General features: G+C 40.8%; 1 protein-coding gene across 3 annotated transcripts in view; it reads right to left on the bottom strand.

Moving 5' to 3' along the window:
• LOC149564271 (uncharacterized) overlaps nucleotides 1-7,226 on the bottom strand; it is an 82,220-nt gene extending 74,994 nt beyond the window's left edge. For all 3 annotated transcript variants that reach the window (XM_089827320.1, XM_089827319.1, XM_089827317.1), the window contains exon 1: nucleotides 6,860-7,226. In XM_089827320.1, coding sequence (XP_089683446.1) covers nucleotides 6,860-7,115 — 256 coding nt within the window. In that variant the 5' untranslated portion in view covers nucleotides 7,116-7,226. The remainder of the gene's footprint in view (nucleotides 1-6,859) is intronic.
• Nucleotides 7,227-20,564: the final 13,338 nt, after the last annotated feature.

A 20,564-nucleotide genomic window follows, 5' to 3' on the forward strand; every position in this document is an offset into this window, starting at 1 on the left:
AAACTGCGTCAAACAGGCACTGTAAGAGAATACCAGACAGAGTTTGAAAAATTAGCTAATCACACAGAGGGCTTGTCTGATGAATTCTTCCGTAGTTGTTTTGTCAGTGGTCTGAAGGATGCACTTCGCTCAGAAGTCAAAATGTTTCGACCTACTACAATGATGGAAGCCCTTGGGTTGGCTAAGTTAGCGGAAGACAAGATTAGTGCTCTACAACGCTCCAGATCTAATTTTGTTCCATTCAGAAATACAGGTTCTCACAACCCTCCAGTCATACCAGCTCCCAGAACTACTCCGATCAAGCACTTGTCTGAAACAGAGATGCGAGTTAGGCGAGACAAAGGGCTTTGTTATAATTGTGATGAGAAATGGTCTCGGGGCCATAGATGTGTTCAGCAAAAGCTCTATCTCTTGGATGTGGATTCTCCACCGGAACTGGAAGAATATGTAGATGCTCAGGAAACAGTGGATGCTGAGGTTGAGCCTCACCAGCCTGAACCTCCTTCCCCAGAAGCTCCACCAGAGATATCTGTCCATGCTTTGGCAGGAGTCACTACTCCACAAACCATGCGGGTCCAGGGTTTCTTCAAGAAGATCCCTCTTACTATACTCATTGATTCTGGTAGCACTCATAACTTCATTGATCCACGCATAGCCAAACAGGCTGATTGCTTTATCCATCCCTGCTCTAGCTTTGAAGTCATGATTGCCAATGGGGGCACTTTACCTTGTAAAGGGAAATGTCGCAATGTGCGTCTCTCTATTGGAGATTATAACATGCGCTCTGACATGTTTGCCTTACCCTTAGGTGGCTGTGATGTGGTTTTGGGTGCCCAATGGTTACGCACTCTTGGCCCCATTCTCTGGGATTTTGCTGAACTTTGGATGCAGTTTTCAGCCGAGGGGCACCAACACACTTTGAAAGGCTTACAACCAGGGTCTCTCAGCATCATCAGTTCACACCGTATGGAAAAACTTCTTAAGAAGAATTCACATGGTGTCATCGCTCAGCTCCATTCCATTCAGATGCAGCCATCAGCAGTCTCTAGCACTCCTGCCGATCTCCAACACATTTTGGACAAGTATTCTGGTATATTTGCTGAACCTGTGGGATTACCTCCTTCTCGTCCAGAGGACCACCGTATTCAGCTCCTTCCTGGCAGTGTTCCGCCCAACATCAGGCCCTACCGCTACCCATTTCATCAGAAGACCGAAATCGAGATACTTGTCCGTGACTTACTGAAGCAAGGTATTATTCGCCCTAGTACCAGTTCCTTTTCTTCTCCAGTTCTGCTTGTTCGCAAAAAAGATGGGTCATGGCGACTCTGCATTGATTTCCGAGCACTTAATCATCTCACTATAAAGGACAAGTTTCCCATTCCAGTTGTTGATGAACTTCTTGATGAACTTCATGGGGCTCATTTTTTCTCCAAGTTAGATCTTCGTTCTGGGTATCATCAAATTCGGGTTAATGAGGAGGATATACCTAAAACTGCCTTCCGCACACATGATGGTCACTATGAATTTTTAGTCATGCCCTTTGGCCTCACGAATGCTCCTTCAACATTTCAGGCAGTGATGAATAACATATTTCGACCATACCTCCGGAAATTCATTCTGGTCTTCTTTGATGATATCCTCATATATAGCAAAACTTGGGCTGAGCATCTCCATCATCTGGAGCTTGTCTTGCAACTTCTCTCTGATCATCAACTCTGTGCAAAACTATCTAAATGTGTGTTTGGCCAGGAGGAAGTGGAGTATCTCGGGCATATTGTTGCACACCATGGAGTGCGGGTGGATCCTACAAAAATAGATGCCATGAAAACTTGGCCGCATCCTAAAACTCTCAAGAGCCTTCGGGGTTTTTTGGGGTTGACTGGCTACTACCGCAAGTTTGTCAAAGATTACGGGAAAATTGCAGCACCATTGACAGCTCTGTTAAAAAAGGATGCCTTCTCCTGGACCCCTGTTGCTGAGACTGCATTTGAACAACTGAAACAGGCTATGTGCAGTACACCTGTTCTCGCGATGCCAGATTTTTCCAAACCCTTCACTATTGAGAGTGATGCTTGCGGCAATGGATTGGGTGCTGTTCTCCTGCAAGATGACCATCCTATTGCGTTCACTAGCAAAGCCCTCTCTGGTAAGAATCTAGCCCTCTCTACTTATGAAAAAGAAATGATGGCTATTTTGCATGCTGTACAGAAGTGGCGGCCATACCTCTTAGGGAGTCATTTTTGCATCAGAACCGATCACCAAAGTCTGAAATACTTCCTGGAACAACGGGTATCCTCTCCTACACAACAGAAATGGGTCAGCAAACTCATGGGGTATGATTATGAGATCACCTACAAGAAGGGTAAGGAGAATATTGTGGCAGATGCTCTTTCTCGCACATTTGATAATCAAGCTTCCCTTTCCGCTATTTCTAAGCCCATTCCCAATTGGTTAGCGTCTGTTCAGCAGGGCTATGATAGTGACTCTTCTTTATCTCAAATCATTCACCAGCTAGCCAATAATCCTTCTGCTATACCACATTACTCTTGGGATGGTGCTTCTCTTCGATACAAGGGTCGGCTAGTGCTTCCTCAGAACCCAGCTCTACATCAGGCTATTTTTTATGAACTCCATGCTTCTCCTTCAGCAGGGCACTCAGGCTTCCTCAAAACTTATGAGCGAGCAAGGAGAAACTTCTTTTGGAAAGGAATGAAACAGACGATTCAACAGATGGTGGCTGAATGTGATACTTGCCAACGCCACAAGGGTGAAACGACCCTCCTTCCTGGCTTGCTCGAACCATTGCCCATCCCTACACGGATTTGGACTGATATTTCTATGGATTTCATTGAAGGGCTTCCTAAATCCGGTGGCAAGACAGTGATCTTGGTTGTGGTTGATCGTCTCTCGAAATATAGTCATTTTTGTGCCCTCAGCCACCCCTATACTGCCTCCTCTGTTGCACAAATCTTCATGGACCAGATATTTCGTCTTCATGGACTCCCTTCTTCCATTGTCTCTGATCGTGATGCAACTTTTACCAGTCATTTTTGGACTGAACTGTTTCAGAAAACTGGCACCAAACTGAAGATGAGTTCGGGCTATCACCCACAAACTGATGGTCAAACGGAAATTGTCAATAAATGCTTGGAAACTTATCTTCGTTGCTTCACTTCCGAACAGCAACATCAGTGGGCCAAGTGGCTCCCTTTAGCTGAATGGTGGTACAATACCTCTTACCACACTGCCTCTAAAATGACTCCATATGAAGCAGTCTATGGTCAGGCACCTCCAGTGCTCCTTCCCTACACTCCCAACAGCTCACCAGTCCAGGCAGTTGACATAGTTCTCCGCAGCAGGGATCAGATTCTTCGTACCTTACAGGATAATCTTCACATGGCCCGTAATCGGATGAAACAGCAAGCAGATCAACACCGTTCTGAGCGCTCATTTCAAGTTGGGGATATGGTTTTTCTTCGTCTACAGCCATACAAACAATCCTCCCTAAAGCTGAAAGGGCGTCATAAGCTGGCCCCAAAATTTTATGGGCCTTATCAGGTTCTGCAGAAGATTGGTTCAGTTGCTTATAAACTGGAACTTCCTCCTTCTTCCCGCATTCATCCAGTTTTTCATGTTTCTTGTCTAAAGAAAGTTCTGGGTACCACTGTCAGAGCACAAACTACTCTCCCTGAAATGGATACGGAAGGATCCATTATCCTGGAGCCGGTAGCAATCATTGACCAGCGCACTCGCCAGCTTCGCTCTCGTTCCATCTCTGAGGTCTTGATTCAGTGGCATGGCATGCAACCAGAGGATGCTACCTGGGAACCCCTTCTTCAGATTCAACAACAATTTCCACACCTTAAGCTTTGAGGACAAAGCTTTTTTCTAAGGGAGAGGGGATGTTAGGAACCTGTGTGTTCCTTCTGTTTATTTTGTTAGAGTAGAGTTGTTGGACGCATATGCTTTGTAAGTCGTCCCGTGAGTTTATTTTATTATCCCACATGCATAGGTAGTATTACTTTTCTAGATCGTACCCAGTATATAAGAATAGGTTGAGGCCCTTGATGGGTACGGACGAATTTATTGTATTGAGCTTGCTCAAAGGAGGTTACCCCCTCGAAGTGGCCTGCGATCAGTAGATTTATTTTGAGTTCTGCTATCACTTTGTATTCTATTATTTCGAGCATTCTCACGATATTGCTATAAGGAGGTTCTTCTCAATTGGCCTAAGATGCAAATAGACATTAGGAAGTTTGTGGAAGGTTCTCTGGTATGTCAAAGGGCAAAGGGAGTATCAACAAATGCTGGACTTTATCAGCCTTTACCCATACCGAACAGAACGTGGGAGTTTTTAAGTATAGATTTTATAATGGGATTACCAAGGGCAAAGACATGTTATGACAGCATATTTGTGGTTGTTGATAGATTCAGTAAAATGGCTCACTTTATTCCATGTAGAACCACTAATGATGCTAGTTATATTGCAGGACTATTCTTTAAGGAAATAGTTCATATTCATGGTTTGCCATTGAGCATTGTATCTGATAGGGATAGCAAGTTTGTGGGTCACTTTTGGACAACCATATGGAAGAAGTTGGGCACAAATTTATCTTTTAGTTCAGCCTATCATCCTCAAACGGATGGGCAAACTGAGGTGGTTAATAGATCCTTGGGAAACCTTTTGAGGTGCTTGACATGAGAACATTGAGGTAGCTAGGATGCTATTATACCTCAAGCAGAGTTTGCATATAATGACTCAGTGAATCGTAGCACAGGCATGAGTCCTTTTGAAGTTGTTTATGGAAGACATCCAAGGGGAGTTTTGGAACTCAGAAATATGGATGGTTTGGAGAAAAGGAGTGGACATGCAGAAGACTTTGCTGAAGCAATGGTGGAAGTACATGAGCACGTGAGGAAAACTTTACAATAGAATAACCTAAAGGTGAAGGTTAAAGCAGATTTGAAAAGAAGAAATTGTACAGTTCCAAGTTGGAAACATGGCTATGGTTCACTTGAACAAAGATCAGTTACCTCGGGGCAGCCATACAAAGTTGATGATGAAGAAGATTGGACCGTGTGAAATTTTAGAAAAGTATGGAGAAAATGCTTACAAAGTGGCATTGCCTCCAGAGGTAGCTATTTCACCTATATTTAATGTCTCGGATCTTACATTGTATAAAGGTTCAAACAAAGAAGTTGGTACAGAAGCAACAGCACATGAATCAAATGACTGGATTCAAGAATTGCCTTCTAAAGAGACACCCCAGATGAAAAGTATCATCAACAGCAGGGAAGCAATGAGGACAAGACACAAAGTACACATGGAGTATTTGGTTAAGTGGAAGGGCCTTCCAGATTCTGAAGCTACTTGGTTGCCGGAAACAGAAATTCTAAGGCAAGGTGGAGATATACAACAGTTGGTCTCCAAAAGGACTTGAGACAAAATTCACCCCCGGGAATATGCTGCAGGAGCAAATGCTGGGCACAGGAATTTTCGATTTGCAATTGTGATGGTGTTTAAATATTCTTTTGTTATTATTAAATTTTAGGGTTTGCATTGCAGTTGGGGTGGTGTTTGATTTTAGGGCTTAATTTAATAATTTGTTATAACTTTAGTAAAAGTTTAAACAAAACCTTTACGGGCCTGGTAGTTTCCAAAACCAGTTCTTAACTGTTTGGCTTTGTTTATAAATTCTCTCTGAAATCTTTTGGGAGAGTATGATTTGAGATTTTCTTTTATGTGTGAAGAAGGACTGAGATATTAAGAAGATTATTATTTGGCCTGAATAGATGAAATAAATAATATTTGTAGTGCGTTCTTGCTACTTGGTTTTGGTTTTATTTTGTTCACTCTGCAAATTGATTAGGGATGCATATCATATCTATGGGTTTCTGAATAAAGTAGAAGTAGCATTGTTTTTTTTGGGTTTAACAGTTATTACTATAGGAAGCCAGACTCACACAAGAACCTCTGGAAGTTTATTTGGGCAAAAATGCCTCTTGCTCGCGTGAACACCATGTGAAATGGCCTGAGTGTGGTGGAGAGCGGGTAGGAGGAATGTACATTACTCTCTTCATGGCCATTTGCAAGAATGGGCTACAGTTTGAAGAAACGTGTGTTTGGTAAGGCAGCATCCCTATGTGCTTGCCATGAATGAACACATGTAACCTGTAAGGTGCTGTTCATATTTGGTATTTTCCCTGTAGTTTTTTTTTCAGCTTCTTCTTTCCATCGAATATTGAGCCTATTATAGGCTTTGTCCTTGTTATCTCCTCATCAAAAAGGCACATATGAATCTATTTTCCTCATTATCATATCTCGATTCCAGTTCTTCAGCACCCACAAGAGAGAAACGCTGTTGTTATTCAATTTTGGACAAATTAATTTTTCCGTAATTTGGAACGATATTTTCCTGTCCCTCATTCTATTATCCAGAGTTCTATTTTGCCACACGCAATACAAAAACAGTGTTTAATCGGACAAACTTTGGGTCACGTGACATGATGTTGGACCTATTAATTTGCCAAAAATCAGCGACCTCGCTCACCGAGTCTGGGCCTGCCAAGCCCGAACCGATGCCTAAGTCTGACTATTATGGTAGGATCTATGCCCAGGTTTATACTCGGGCATATATCTCGAGTTCCAACTTCACAATTTCAAACCCGTGCAGTGCAAATCAAATTATGGACTATTCGGCCTCACAAAGATAAGTTTTTTGTGAATACTGACAGTGAAGGAGAGGCAATTGAAAAAATGACTATATATTTATTATATATGCACTGCCCATAGAAGCAATGCTAAGCTTTTAACAAAATGTATATGAAAGGGGGCAGAGGAGAGTAAAAAGGAGTGTACCACGAGAAATGGAGTGGGAACTGCGGGAGCTGATACTGAGGCGGGTAACAAGCAATGCGGAAGAAACAGCAGCGTGTAAAGGAACCATTGTCTGTGCAAGTCTTCGCCTGTTGATACTAGGACTCCCATTTTCAAACGGGTTTCTCATTCTGGGAGGAGGTCTGGCTGTTTGTGATGCCGAAGAGGAATTCCTGAATGAATTGAATGCAGACCTCGCACCCCTCGAAAATGAAGATGCTCCGTAACGGGCCGCCATTTGGGTTGCTCCAGTCAAAGCCAGGAACGGCAAAGAAAACGATTGTATGGGAAACAATGTTCCAGGCTGAGTTTTGAGCGTACAAGCTTTGCAAATAGGCTTTTTGTTTCCGACTTCTAAGGGTTTATGCATTTTGTTTTGTATACGTAAAAAATTTGTATATTGTTGTAATGATCAACTCTAGATATTAGATTTTTAATATCTATTCATATGTGTATATTATATTTGATAATATGGTCAGAATAGATAGTTGAAGGGAAATGTGCTATGTTAGGGTTTGTACAGTTTGCATCTAAGCCCTTTCTGCCTTACTATTTGTCACTCTGCATTTAGTGCAGGAATTTACTTTAGGATATAATGGCCTTGGCCCTCTCCAGCCCAGCAGTTGTTGTTGGTGTTGGAGTTGTTGCTGCGTGAGAAAATGGTCCCGCCGAGCAAACACCCATGCAAATTTGTGCTCAACGTATTTCACGAAGTAATTCGTCTCCCGACCTAGTTTTGAATATTTATGCTTTTGAATATGCTTGTCAATGGCTAGAAATCCAAACCCTTATTAGGTATTTTGTGGGTCGCACTCCATCTGAAAGCATGTTGCGTGAATGGGTCACCAAGGCCTGGACCCCCCAGGGGATTCATCTTGAAGGGATTCAAAGCCTCACTAAGGGCTTTTTTTTGTTTCGTTTTGGTAACCCCTCCCAAGCTAAGAGCATTTTCAGCCATGGGTCGTGGACAGTTCACTCATCTCTACTTGTTTTTCAGAGATGGTCTTAAGACTTTTGCGTCTTGGATGATCTCAAACTTAGGGTTCCAGTTTGGGTAGAGTTCCCTGGGTTGCGCATCCCTTCCTAGTATTTCCTCCCAGAAATTGCCCAAACTATGGGCAAAGTGATTTGTGTGGAACCGAACAAAATTTTCAATGCCTGCCCTTAGCAGAGGGTCTATGTTGAGGTCGACCTCTCTAGGGACCTTAAAGAATCCGTGGGAATTCAGATTGGTGCTACCACCTTTACCCAAAAGGTGCTTTACCTGAATCTCCTGAATACTTGCTTTCATTGTCAATTTGTGAGCTATAAGATAAAGGATTGTCCTCTTCTTGAGCGCAATTGCTCTTCCGTTCAGGAACCTAAGCTAACTCCGATCGTTAAAAAATATGAGTGGACAATGGTTGTTAAGAAAGGCAAGGGCGCTGCTAAGCCAAGCCCCGTTTCTCATGAACCCAACCTTCCCAGCTCCAATGCAGCTCCTCTTGTGCCCATGGCATCCAAGGTTCCCATGGTTGTGTCGCCACCTATTTCAAACCCTGTGTCACAGGGGACAGAACAGCCAAAGGTCCAAGTTGCTTGGGTTTGTGCACCTCAAGCAGCTTCTATGATTTCCTCTCTATCTCTCTGTCACTCTCACAGCCCTGAAGGCCGGAATGTAGTTTCTATCACTAGGAATAAACGAAGAGCCATCACTTTGGGTAACCTCTCATTTGAATCCTCTGCTTTCTTGCATAACAACTTTTCCTCACTTGGGGACAAGGAGAATATGCAAGTTGGTTTATAATGAATTTTCTCTCCTGGAATGTGTGGGGGCTAACAGACCTCCCTAGAAAATATTATGTTCATGATACCAAGCATAGGCTTGGCAATATTGATGTTTTGTGCCTGCAAGAAATCAAACTCTATGGGTTTCTTCTCAACTCAGCCTGCCATGTGATATGGTCAGATGGTGTTAGTTTTGCTTCTAAGCATGAAGTTGGTCGAGGTGGTGTAGTCACTCTCCTCTCCCCTTGGCTTCTTCCTTTTGTTATTTCCCATGGTTCTGACCCCATGCAGAGAGTTGTTTGGATTTTGTTGTCTTTTCAAAATCATTCTTTTGGCATTGTCAATGTTTATGCCCCTAATGATGCGGTTGAGCACTCACACTTGTGGAGGTGGTTAGCTGATTCTTGCCATCTACCACCTAGATATTCTACAAAGATTTCAATATGGTTGAGTTGGCTATTGATAAAGTGAGCCTTCTGCCTTTTCGATGGTCAACTAGAGAGCAAGAAGCCTAGTTTTACATGCGAAACAAGCTGGGTCTTTTTTATCCCAATGTTCATCTTTGCCAAACTGATGACATCTGGTACACATGGTCCAACTTTCAAGAGGGATTTGACAGGGTTCTTAAAAGGCTGGATCATGCTATGATTTTTGCTCAGTACTTTTTTCCCTTTTCTCACACGAGTCTACTACCTGTCACTCCACTTCCTCATGTGAATCTTTTTGACCATTTTCCCATCCACTTCTCCATTAGTTGGCATTTTGCCCCTCCTCGTAATTGTAAAACTCAATTTTACCTTAATACTTCAGTGTTGTCACATCCACCCACCCCCGCTCATATTTTACAAACTTGGAATCTTAAACCTAGGCCCCACTCCTCCTCTGGGTGGATTCATGGTGGAATGATGCCATCACCTGTATTGCAAGGTTTCTTCGCATTTGTGGGAGGCACTTGGCCACTTACCGCAAGAGATCCTAGGAGGTCACTACCAAAGATCTTTGTATGACCACTGAAGCTCTAGGTATGAATCCATTTGACATGGATCTCTAGGTTTGGCTTGCCAACCTTTGCCACCAGAAGCAAGTTGCAGACAATTATACTGCCCGGAGAGCTCAACTCAAGGCCTTTCTTCACTAGCTAAAGGTTGGAGATCAAGCTTCCAAGGAATTTTTTAATGCATTGAGGGCTCGTCATTCTATGGTGGGGATCAAAGGCATTCGGGAGGGTCAACACTCCTCTATGAGCTTCCTAACATTCTCCAAGCTTTCATTCGCCACTATGAAAAAGTTTTCATGGCGCAGGGCCCTTCAAAAGCCCAGAATCAAGCCTTGCAGGCTTGTTTGGATGTCACTCCTAAAAGACTCACTCTAGAACACTATGCATTCTGTGAGAAAAAACCATCTTTAGTGGACCTCAAGGAAGTTGTCTTCTCTATGGCAGATGATAAGGGCCCTGGTTGTGATGGTTTCCCTTGTGAATTTTACAAAACCTTTTGGGATGAGATTGGACCAGACCTGCATAAGGTTTACCTTGAAGCCTACAATTCTCGCTCTCTAGGCAATATTATTAATAAGGGGAATATCAAATTCACACCTAAGGTGGGTGACCTTGAAGATATATGCAATTGGAGGCCCATCACTTCGTTGAATGTCTCTTATAAGGTCATTGCCAAGGCTCTCTCTCTTAAAATTCGTCATCTTCTTCCTCAGATTATTCACCCTAAACAGACGGATTTTATCAAATCCCATTCTATCCTGGACAATATAATTGATGTGTGGGAAGGGATGGAATGGGCTTGGCATTCCAAGCAATAGGCCATCTTTCTCAAGATTGATTTTGCCAAAGCTTATGACCGGATTGAATGGCCTTTCATCCTTGCAATGCTTGAGGTGCTTGGGTTTGGTCCTACTTTTCTGCAGTCAATCCAGATACTTTTTGAGGATGCCTCTGCTTGCATCTCCATTAATGCCCACCAGTCTCAAGCCTTTGGGCTTTATCGTTCAATTCATCAAGGCTGCCTGCTAGCACCCTCTTTATATGTGTTGGCAGCCAAAGGTTTTAGATATTTGCTCACAAATGTCATCTCACAAGGGAGGGTCTGTGGTATTTCCCTCTCAGATTCCCCTGATCAACTTGTGAATGGCCATTTCACAGATGACTCCTTCCTCACTCTTATTGAGGACGAAGAGAATGTTGCCTCCACTTTGCAATGTCTTGACACATTCTGTCTTACTTCAAGGTCTGCTATTCAATGGCACAAAACCCTTTGCTACAGGCAGTCTTCCCTTCCCTGTCCTGCTTGGATTGGGCAATATCAATGGAAATGGGTTTAGCATGGGGAAGTTTTTTGTTTTCTAGGCAGGCATCCCTTTTGCTTTCCAAGCCTCAGTTGTCGAGCTTAGGAATGTGGTTCTTGCAAGAATAGAGAAGAAGTTGGAGTATTGGATCACCAAACCTCTCTCCCTTGAGGACAAATTTCATATTTGTTCCAAAGCATTTGTCCCCACCTATGTGTACTATTCCTCCTATTGGGCTCCTTCAAAGGCCTCTTATCTCAAACTTGAGCGCCTATTATGTGATTTCCTCTAGGCATCAGATGCTTCTCACCAGGGCTTTCATATAGTTGCCTAGGATTTCTATTGTCTTCTCAAAGAGTTTGGTGGCCTAGGTTTGCTATCCACCCAGAAGCAAGGTACTACTTTATGTGCCAAATGGGTGATTCGAGCTCTTTCTGGGAATGAAGCTTGGAAGATTTTGTTAAGACATTGTATTTCTTCAGGCTTTCCACTTCACTGGCCAACCTGGAAGGAGATTGGTTTTCAGACCCTTCTTAACACCACTGAACATATCCAGATTTAGGGCACTTTTGTTTCCAAGAGTATTTGGAAAGCCTAGGAAGCAGTTAAGCCCTAGCTTCACTGGGTTGGTAATGGGTTCATAGATAGGCTCTCCATGAACCAACACAATCTCTGGTGGTCACCATTATTTTCTATCCAAGGTTTCCCCCTGGCTAAGGTGCATGGGGCTAGTGCTCTGTGTTTTTTTAAACGTGGCATAAGAACCCCTAAAGATCTTTTCTCTAGAGTTACTATGAGCTTACAGTCGTGGGAGGATATGAAAGTGCAATTTTGACTCACTTGTCCAAATTGACAAACTTTTGATCTTCTAGTTTCTGTGGTGCCTCCACATTTGTTCATAAAGTTGGCATTCAGTCCTCTCGCCCTTGGTGGAAAGACTGGAAGTGGTATCTAGTCACTCCGGTAACCAATTATAAGCCTAGGCTGGGCTACTGATGGTTGGTTCCTCACATGCCCATGGTTGAAGATCTCAACCAATGATGACATCTGCACTCTTCTCACCATACTTGGAGGCATAGGTTCTCCACTGTGTGGCAAGTCATTACTGTGGTGTATTCTTTTCCAAGGCTTGCCTTTGGGCCCCCGGCTATGGCACTTGGGTGTTCCTAACCCCCATTGCCCTTTCTGTGGTCAACTAGAGACTCTTTTGCACATTTTTTGGTTCTGTAGATGGGCTCAGTGTTACTAGCGATGGATCCATGATCTCTTTTGCCCCTTCTGCCCAGAACCTTTCTCTTGGCATATGGTTGTTCTGGGTGATAACACTCAAATTCTCTTCAAGTATTCGTAGATATGGCATGCTTTTAGATTGGAGATCTTATTTACCATTTGGAAAGATCACAATGCAATTATTTATGCCCACAACACAGTTGACATTAATGTTGTTATGTACGCTAAAGCATGTATTTATAATAATGTCATGTTGCAAATTCAAGTACAAACAGATACAGTGGCTCTAGAGGTGGCTCACCTATAGGAGCTTTTGGCTCATTGGGGAAATGCCCCCTGTACGACAGCTCGTGTTCTACTATATTTGACCTTCGGTGATCATACTCCTCCTCGCGGTCGCCATCGAGGATGCAGCAGTTCTGCTCGCTGCTCTCACACGCCTCGCTCTTAGCCACACTGCTCTTCCAGTGGTGGTGCTTTTGGTCAGTGGTCGCTCTTCTAAAGGATCTAGTGGTTGACACTGCTCTGCCTCGCCTCCTCGGAGGTATGGCTCGAGGAGGTCCCCAATGGCTCCTCCTGCTACTCCTACTATCGGTTGGCCCTCTGATCACTCAAACCCCAAGTGGGTGTTTCCTCGGCTGGACTTAGCCATTTCTCCTTCCAGGCCTGAGGGAGAGAAAGATGAAGATAATGTTGTTGTTGCTGATGATGGATGGGCTCCCCTTGAGCCATCTACTCAACCCACCCTCGGGTGGGGCTCTAATGATAAGGATCCTCCTCCCTCGGCTGGCGTTGCACTGGCAGCTTGAGGTTTTTTATGTTTTCTAATTTTTTTTTTTGATGAATAGTTGATATCCGACCTTTGGCTGTATGATTTCGCGGAGTGAACATGTTTCTCCCTACCCCTTTTTTTGTGAATATGTAACTTTATTGTATTTTTTTTAATATAAAGAAGGGACTATTCATCAAAAAAAGAATTGATAAATTAAATTAACTTATGAAATCAATTATACAATTGGAGACAAAATTAAAATTTGGGAGGAAAAGTCATTCCGTCACATGGACATGCCTAGTCAATATATTATACATGATTCTATATCTATCTAATAAATTTAATTATTTTAATATAGAGACTACTTGATCTTATGAGTTTAGATTTTTAATTTGAAAATTTGAAAATAAATTTTGACCAACTCCAATCTATTTGTTATCCATCTAGGCTTCACTAAGCATATATATATATATATATATATATATATATATATATATATATATATATATATATATATTGATATTTCTTTATATTTAAAAACATTCAAGTGTATTCATTTCAAATCTCATGCTACATACTTATTTTCTTAGCATCATTCATGTTAGTAAATAGTTTTTCCCATATGATTTTTATATGTAAAATAGAGAAAAATGTATACCAACAAATGAATTCCTACAAAAGGCTAAGGAATTCTCTACTTAAAGTTTCTTCAATAACAACAGACGCAACTACCTTTATTAAAGATAAAGAATTTTTAATCTTAAAACTCAACAGAATGACCTTTTTAGAATACAATCTGCTAACATTGTTGAATTAACTTACTTTATCTCATCAATACAAAACAAACTTTTATGCTGAAGAACCACTCGATTTTAACTATCAAGATTATCCACATAACTAAAAATTAAACAATCAAGTAGGCAGGTTTAATAAAACTAACTACTCATAGCATCCCAAGTCCTGAATTGATAACTTCAAAATCAATAACAAGCACAACTAAGAGCTTTTGCATAAATAATATCTTTAGAAATACTAATTTAAACAAGCATATAATAGTATCTACTTACAAAGCCTTTAACCAAAATCAAACTATAGAGTTTTCTTCGTATTTGCAAAATTCTGAAATGCTACTTCTAAAACTTGAAATTTAAACCACAAACAAAAATAGTTTTGTCTATCGATCTTCTGGAGATTAACCCTATGCCATACTAGTTATTACATATTTATAGGATGGGGTTGGACAGATGCCAAAATTACCCTGCCAGGAGTAAGATAGTCTCTTGGTTAACATAACTGTTAACCGGAAAGCAAAAAAAGCAAAATGACAAAAAAGAACAACTAAGCAACTATGTGTAACCACTTCTTTCAATCAGGTAGCACCGTCTCCACTGGCCATGTTTCTTGCCACTTTCCATGTTTCATAGGCAGTCAAAAAGGCTGAGATGACAAACTGATGTGGCAGACCAATGTAGGTGAACCACTACTTCCAGATTTCTTTTTCTTTCTTCAACTCAATTATTTTCTCTTCATGCATTTCTAAGTGCTTCAAATTAATGATTAGCATGGCCTCTGTATGCGCTACATTAGAAAAATCTTGCTTAGTTGGTGCCTTCTTGTCCTGGAGTTCTTGGAACTTTTTCTAAACCTCCCTGATTACCTCTTCAGATCAGGCAACAGAGTCGTCTTCCTCACCTGTGAACTGCTTGACAAACCACTTAAGGTCATTTTGAATTATCTGGTGTATGATCTTAAGTTCTTGCAGCTTTTCCTTGATCTCAGTCACACCCTATATCAATGCTTCATTTCTCCATTCAATACAATCTTTGATCACATATAAGGCCTTCTCATCTAAGCCTGCCATAGGACATTCAACCTGGAATTTCTGCAATCCAAATTCTTGGATGTCTTCCAGCCATATCACTACCTTTGCCTAATTATTTCTCTCCTTCTCATATCCTTTGTTGCTCATTTCCACCTTTTTAGTAATGGTTAATATTTCTTTCGTAGTCTTATCTAGGTGACCTATATGTTTCACGGTGTCATCTAGGACACCTTGCACCCATTCTCCTTTTTTTTTTGCAACTGCTTTACATTTGTGCAGGTTTTCAAGAGATTGTTGGTTAGTTGTAGAGGACACATCGATGATCGCTCACATCTCTCTGATCGGTTTTGCTTCAGGATGAAGGATAGAATTAATATATTGTGCCATGTTCTTGATAGTTTCTTTCATTTCCTATTTGTCCTATCCATCTTTCCATACCCTATGTGCAATCTTTTTATTAGAGGCTTCGAAGAATTCCATGTCCACCTCACAGTTCCCTTTCCCTAGATCAACTTTAGTTATCTGGTAGTCCTAAGGAGCTAGGGACTCGCATAAGTTTCCATATGGTGGTGTAGCTATCTCAGCTGACCAATGGCCCAAATTTTTATCAAAGTTGATCCTTGCTTCAGTCCTTGCCTTCTTCACTTTAGGCATTTTTCCTTGACATTTACTGACTAAGTCATCAATTGGCATGGAAAGAGGAACCATGCTCCTCTTCTTCTCTACAAAAGTTTCCAACCATTTGGGTGTGACCTATTCTTTGTCGATAGCAGGTGAGAATTTGGCTAAGGCAAGACTACTTTCTTGGCCCTTAGTATTTACTGGTAAGTTCTGAGGTTCAGGTGCACTATCTACCATAGGTAGTTCTTCTGCTGCCTCGAGATCAACTGTTATGGCATCCCTGCTTTTGGTGGTTGATGCCTTCCTCATGCTTGAACAGGTCACCCGCTTAGCCTTAGGAGTACCCTCTTGAACTTGAAGTTGAAGTGGCTCTGGAACTGCTTCAACTTCAACTTCAACCAGACCTGCAACGGGATCATGAATATCTTGATTAGTGATCTCTTTTTGCTTTTTGGGAGCCTTTTTACTTTTACTTTTTGAAAACTTCCCAAAAAGGTTAGAAGTGATAACAATTTTCAATTTTATCCAATTTGTAGTTCTAGCTAGCACATCCTTAGTGCGAGAGAAAACATCATCTTCTTCCCTCCTTCCCAAATCAATTTTGAGAATGGGCATGCATTCAATCTGGTCAATGTAGAATGGATCAAGCACCTCTTCAAAATCCTCCTCCTTCAGCCTATGTGTATCAAGATCCATGTTAAACATAATGATTTGTTTAACAATTAGGTGTGACCACAGCCTTTTCCTTACTTCAAATTCATTAAGGCAATTTGCCTAATAATCTTCCAACTACAGAGTGTGCACAAGAGAGACTACATTTTTAACATTATTTCTGAAAAAACCTATATAATCAAAATCTTCCCAGGAGGAGAAGGGTTTAAAGCACAAACAAGCCAATGATTCCTTTGCTAACATAGCTTGGTTCAGGCTGGGGCATCTATAATGTCCAATTTCAATAGGAAAAAATACAGAAGAAGACCCCTTAGAAATCTCAAAAGACTCTACCACAAAGATGAATTGTTTACATATTTCAAATAAAACTCTAGAGTCTAAACAGTAACGAGGTAACTTCAATAGTTCACCAAAAAAACCACCCATCTGGATGTATGTGAACCTAGGAAATTGAATATAAAAGTAGTCGTAGATTTGTACAACTTGCATGGTTTCTTTAGACAGCCTATCATTTTCATGACCTTGAAGTTCAAAGACCAGCCTTCCTAGAAAGACATCATTTACCCTTCTATACTCCTTACATAACACAACCTCCTGAAGATCATTGTAATACTGGTAAATGGGCATTTCATCGGTGCAAGGTGCATGTGGGAGATTTTCCCATTCTTTAGATGCTTCTAGGATATAAATCAAATAGGAAGATAAGAAAAATGAACCAGAGTTGTTGACAACTATTAAACCTTTGTGCGAATTCTCGGCAATTAGGTCGACCCAGTCAATGAACTTACTTCCTTCAACAATCTTTTGAATGAAGAAATACATCCAAGACTCCCAATGAAATTCATGTTCATTACCCTTAATCCTATTCAGCAGGAGTACAATGTTTGCAATTTCCTTTATGAAATGCTCGATAGTTAAAGGTTTGGGCAACCTTGAACCCCCTTCTGCAGGTTTCAGGAGCCAAGACTGAGCTACCCTACTATCATAGCTACTTTTTCCTTCAGCATATAGGCGCTCTGCTTCTTTGATTGTCCATGGCTCATAGGGCTCTTTGTGGGGAATTCTAAAAGCTGAATAGACACTGGTTCTATTAATTCTAACTATTACCTCCCCTGAAACTTTCTTGATGCACCTAGTGTCTGGGTCATAATGGTTTGCACACTCGATAACAAGTTTTAGGCATGTGATTGCAGTGAGAAAGACGATGGCTTCTAGTAACCCACTATTAGCTAGCTTTTGATGAATGAGACCTAATTGGGTGTTTTTGGTTCTCTTAATGACATCAGACAAGTTTTTATTAACAAAAAATGTATCACAATTTTCAAGCAAAGAGCTAAGCAAAAATGACTTTTCAAAGTTGGGCATTTTAGGACGAAATAACGTCATGACTTGCTACTTGAAAGATGGGTTTGGAAAGATACAAATTGAATTACTTCAAAACAAAGCAAGCACAAATGAAATTGCAGAGGGTTATGGAAAACACTTATAATTTAACAGAGCTTCAGCCTGCGATTCATTCTCCCTACTCAACGACGCTAGAATTTCTTTGTAAATGGCGAAATGAGTGGGAAAAGAGGTAAAATGAATGCATTTAAGGGATGTCTTACAAGGGAAATCGCAGGATAGATATGGCAAGTAAATGCAATAATTACTTATTCGTGCACCATGCATTGGAAAAGACCCTCTGAGTAATTTGTTATAAATGCCTATCAAATTTGCACGTGTACTGGCACTCCATGTCATCATGAAATGACAAATTTTCCCTTTCACCAAATCTTGCCGTATCTGAACATGTACTGCCTTAAAATTCTTATTTATTAACTTGCTAGCCTTGGGAAGTGTTTTTATTGGGACCCACCTTGCTTTTGGCTCGTAGATTGGAAACCTGCATGAAAACAAAATGCTAGTATACCAAATCGACATCAAAGTTGGAGTTGAAGTTTGGATGGATCAGACTTCAACTTTGACTTCGACTTCACCAAGACCGACTTGAGGATAGGAAGTGGACTTCAATACATGGAAGGATGATGCGAGCTCAAACTTGAAGTTGAAGTCAGATGAAACTTCAATTTCAACTTTAGGATTAAGGAAAGACTCAAGACTGAACCATTCTAGGACACAAGAAAAAATATGTGGTAACAATTGGCTTTAGCTGGGGAATGAGATTGGAAGGATCATCAATGAACCCGGGGACTTTGGCTTTGCAGAGGGTCTCAAAAAGACAAAAACACAACACAAAGAATGGAGCAAGAAAAGAGCAAAAACCAAAAAGGCGATATTTACAATGAGACAGACAACGAACTCAAAATTGGTATAGCTTGAGGTCCTACCCGTTATAGGACAGGGGAAGATCATCTCCATTAAGGTATTGTAGCTTTAAGGCATTTGAACCCAGTTCCTCAAATATCACAAACGGGCCTTTCCATAAGCTCTCAAATTTGGTGTGGGCTCCTTTAGGTTCTTTCCTCATGTCCCACAACAGTACCTGATCTCCTTTCATGAATCTTTGTGGCCTTGCCTTTCGATCGAAAATTCTTTTGACCCTTGCTTGATGGTTTGTGATATGATCCACTAACTCTCTTCTTTCTTCTTCTATTTTCTGGAGGTACAATATTCTCTTTTTAATGGAAGACTGAAACATTTCATCTTCAATTGCTTTTTGCAAATTTAGTGTAGCTAGCTCCAAAGGCAGGGACAATTGCGCTTCAACTCCATACACCAGTTCAAAAGGTATCATGCCTATGGTTCTTTTGGGAGAAGTTTTGTTAGCCCAAACTGCTTCATATAACCTCTTGTGCCAATTTTTTCCTTTTTCATCTACCAGCTTTTTCATAATATTCACCAGGTTTTTATTCATGGACTCTACCTGTCCATTGCCTTGAGGGAAATAATTCGAAGCATGAGACAATTGGACACCATGATCATAGCAATACAATTGAATTTCTTGGGATGAAAATTTTTGTGCATTATCAGTCACTATTTTGTTGGGAGTACCAAAATGGGTCAAAATATTTTCTGTCAAGAATTTACACACTATCTGTGATGTTGTTTCTTTAACAAGAACTACCTCAACCCATTTAGTAAAATAATTAGTAGCAGTAAGGATGTGTGTATGTCCTGCACTTGAATTTGGATTAATAGGCCCTCAAAATCCAATCCCCACTGTTGAAAGGGTTCTTCTACAATCATAGGTTTAAGAGGGAGAGCGACTAATTGTGGTTTCCCAGTAAACAATTTACATTTCTCACAATTCCTTACCCAATGATAGGCAGCTCTAAACATACCTAGCCAATAGTATCCACTTCTTAAAATTTTAAAAGTTATCACTATTGATGAAAAATGACCACCATAGGCTCCATCATGGAAGATTTTCAGTAATTTTTCCTACTAGTTAGTATCAACACATCTTAAAAACATACCATCCAGACCTCTTTCGTACAAGACATCATCAATGATTACAAATTTGGCTACCTTGAGTTGAAGAGTCCTTCGGTCCTTTCCTTTTAAATGATCAGGACATTTTCCATATCTCAATAAATAAGCTATGTCAGAAAACCATTCATCTTTAAGGCCAATAAACAAACAATTGGGGTAAGGTTCTTCTCTTTCTTTTTCTGCAATAAGTTTACACAACCCTTGCCCTCGAACCAATTTAGTTGGTTGGATGTCCGGATCAAATTCTTGCACTTTTGCTACCCATGTTGCTCGATTATTGACTGCTACATCCTATTGTGTGAGGATACTCTTGACTGTAGTGGATGGCACATAAACTACAAAATGTGAATGCAAAATATAGAATTGAAAGTATTTCACTACTTTCACAACAACAAAGGCTTGTTTTTCAGACAAGGAGTAATTCAACTCATGTTTCTTCAATGGAACACTCATAAAAGAGATAGGCATCTCTTCTCCTCTGTCATTTTTTTGAAGCAATATTCTTGACATAGTATGTTTTGATGCATAACGGTACATTATAAAATCTTTTTTGAAATTAGGATGAAAAAGTGTAGGAGCTTTAGCAATAGCCTCTTTTACCTCTTGGAATGCTTTAGATGTTGGTTCATCCCATTTAAAATTCTGCTTTTCACTAAGCAATTTGGCCATTAGCTTGACGGTTTCTACAAAATTAGGCACAAATTTTCTCAGGAAATTGATCTGGCCAAAAAAGGATTTAATACCATTGCGATTGACATGAAGGCATAGTTGCTGAATAGCTTTTACCCTTTCCAGGTCAATTTTGATTCCTTCTTTTGCGACTATGTGCCCAAGTAACTTTCCCTCTATTACAACAAAAATTGATTTCTTAGGGTTCAATGGAATTCCATGCTTCCTAGATTTTTGGAGTACTTTCCTCTGATCTTTTAGGTGTTTCTTTCGCCTTCTTGAAAACACTATCATATCATCAAGATACACCATGATGCACCTATCCAATAAGTTACCAAAAGTTGAATTCATAGCTCGCTGAAAGGTGGCACCAACATTTATTAAGCCAAAAGGCGTTCTTT

Source organism: Cupressus sempervirens, chromosome 4 (assembly GCF_028749045.1).
Source record: "Cupressus sempervirens isolate cs-2001-9-10 chromosome 4, ASM2874904v1, whole genome shotgun sequence".
Classification (NCBI taxonomy): Eukaryota; Viridiplantae; Streptophyta; class Pinopsida; order Cupressales; family Cupressaceae; genus Cupressus; species Cupressus sempervirens.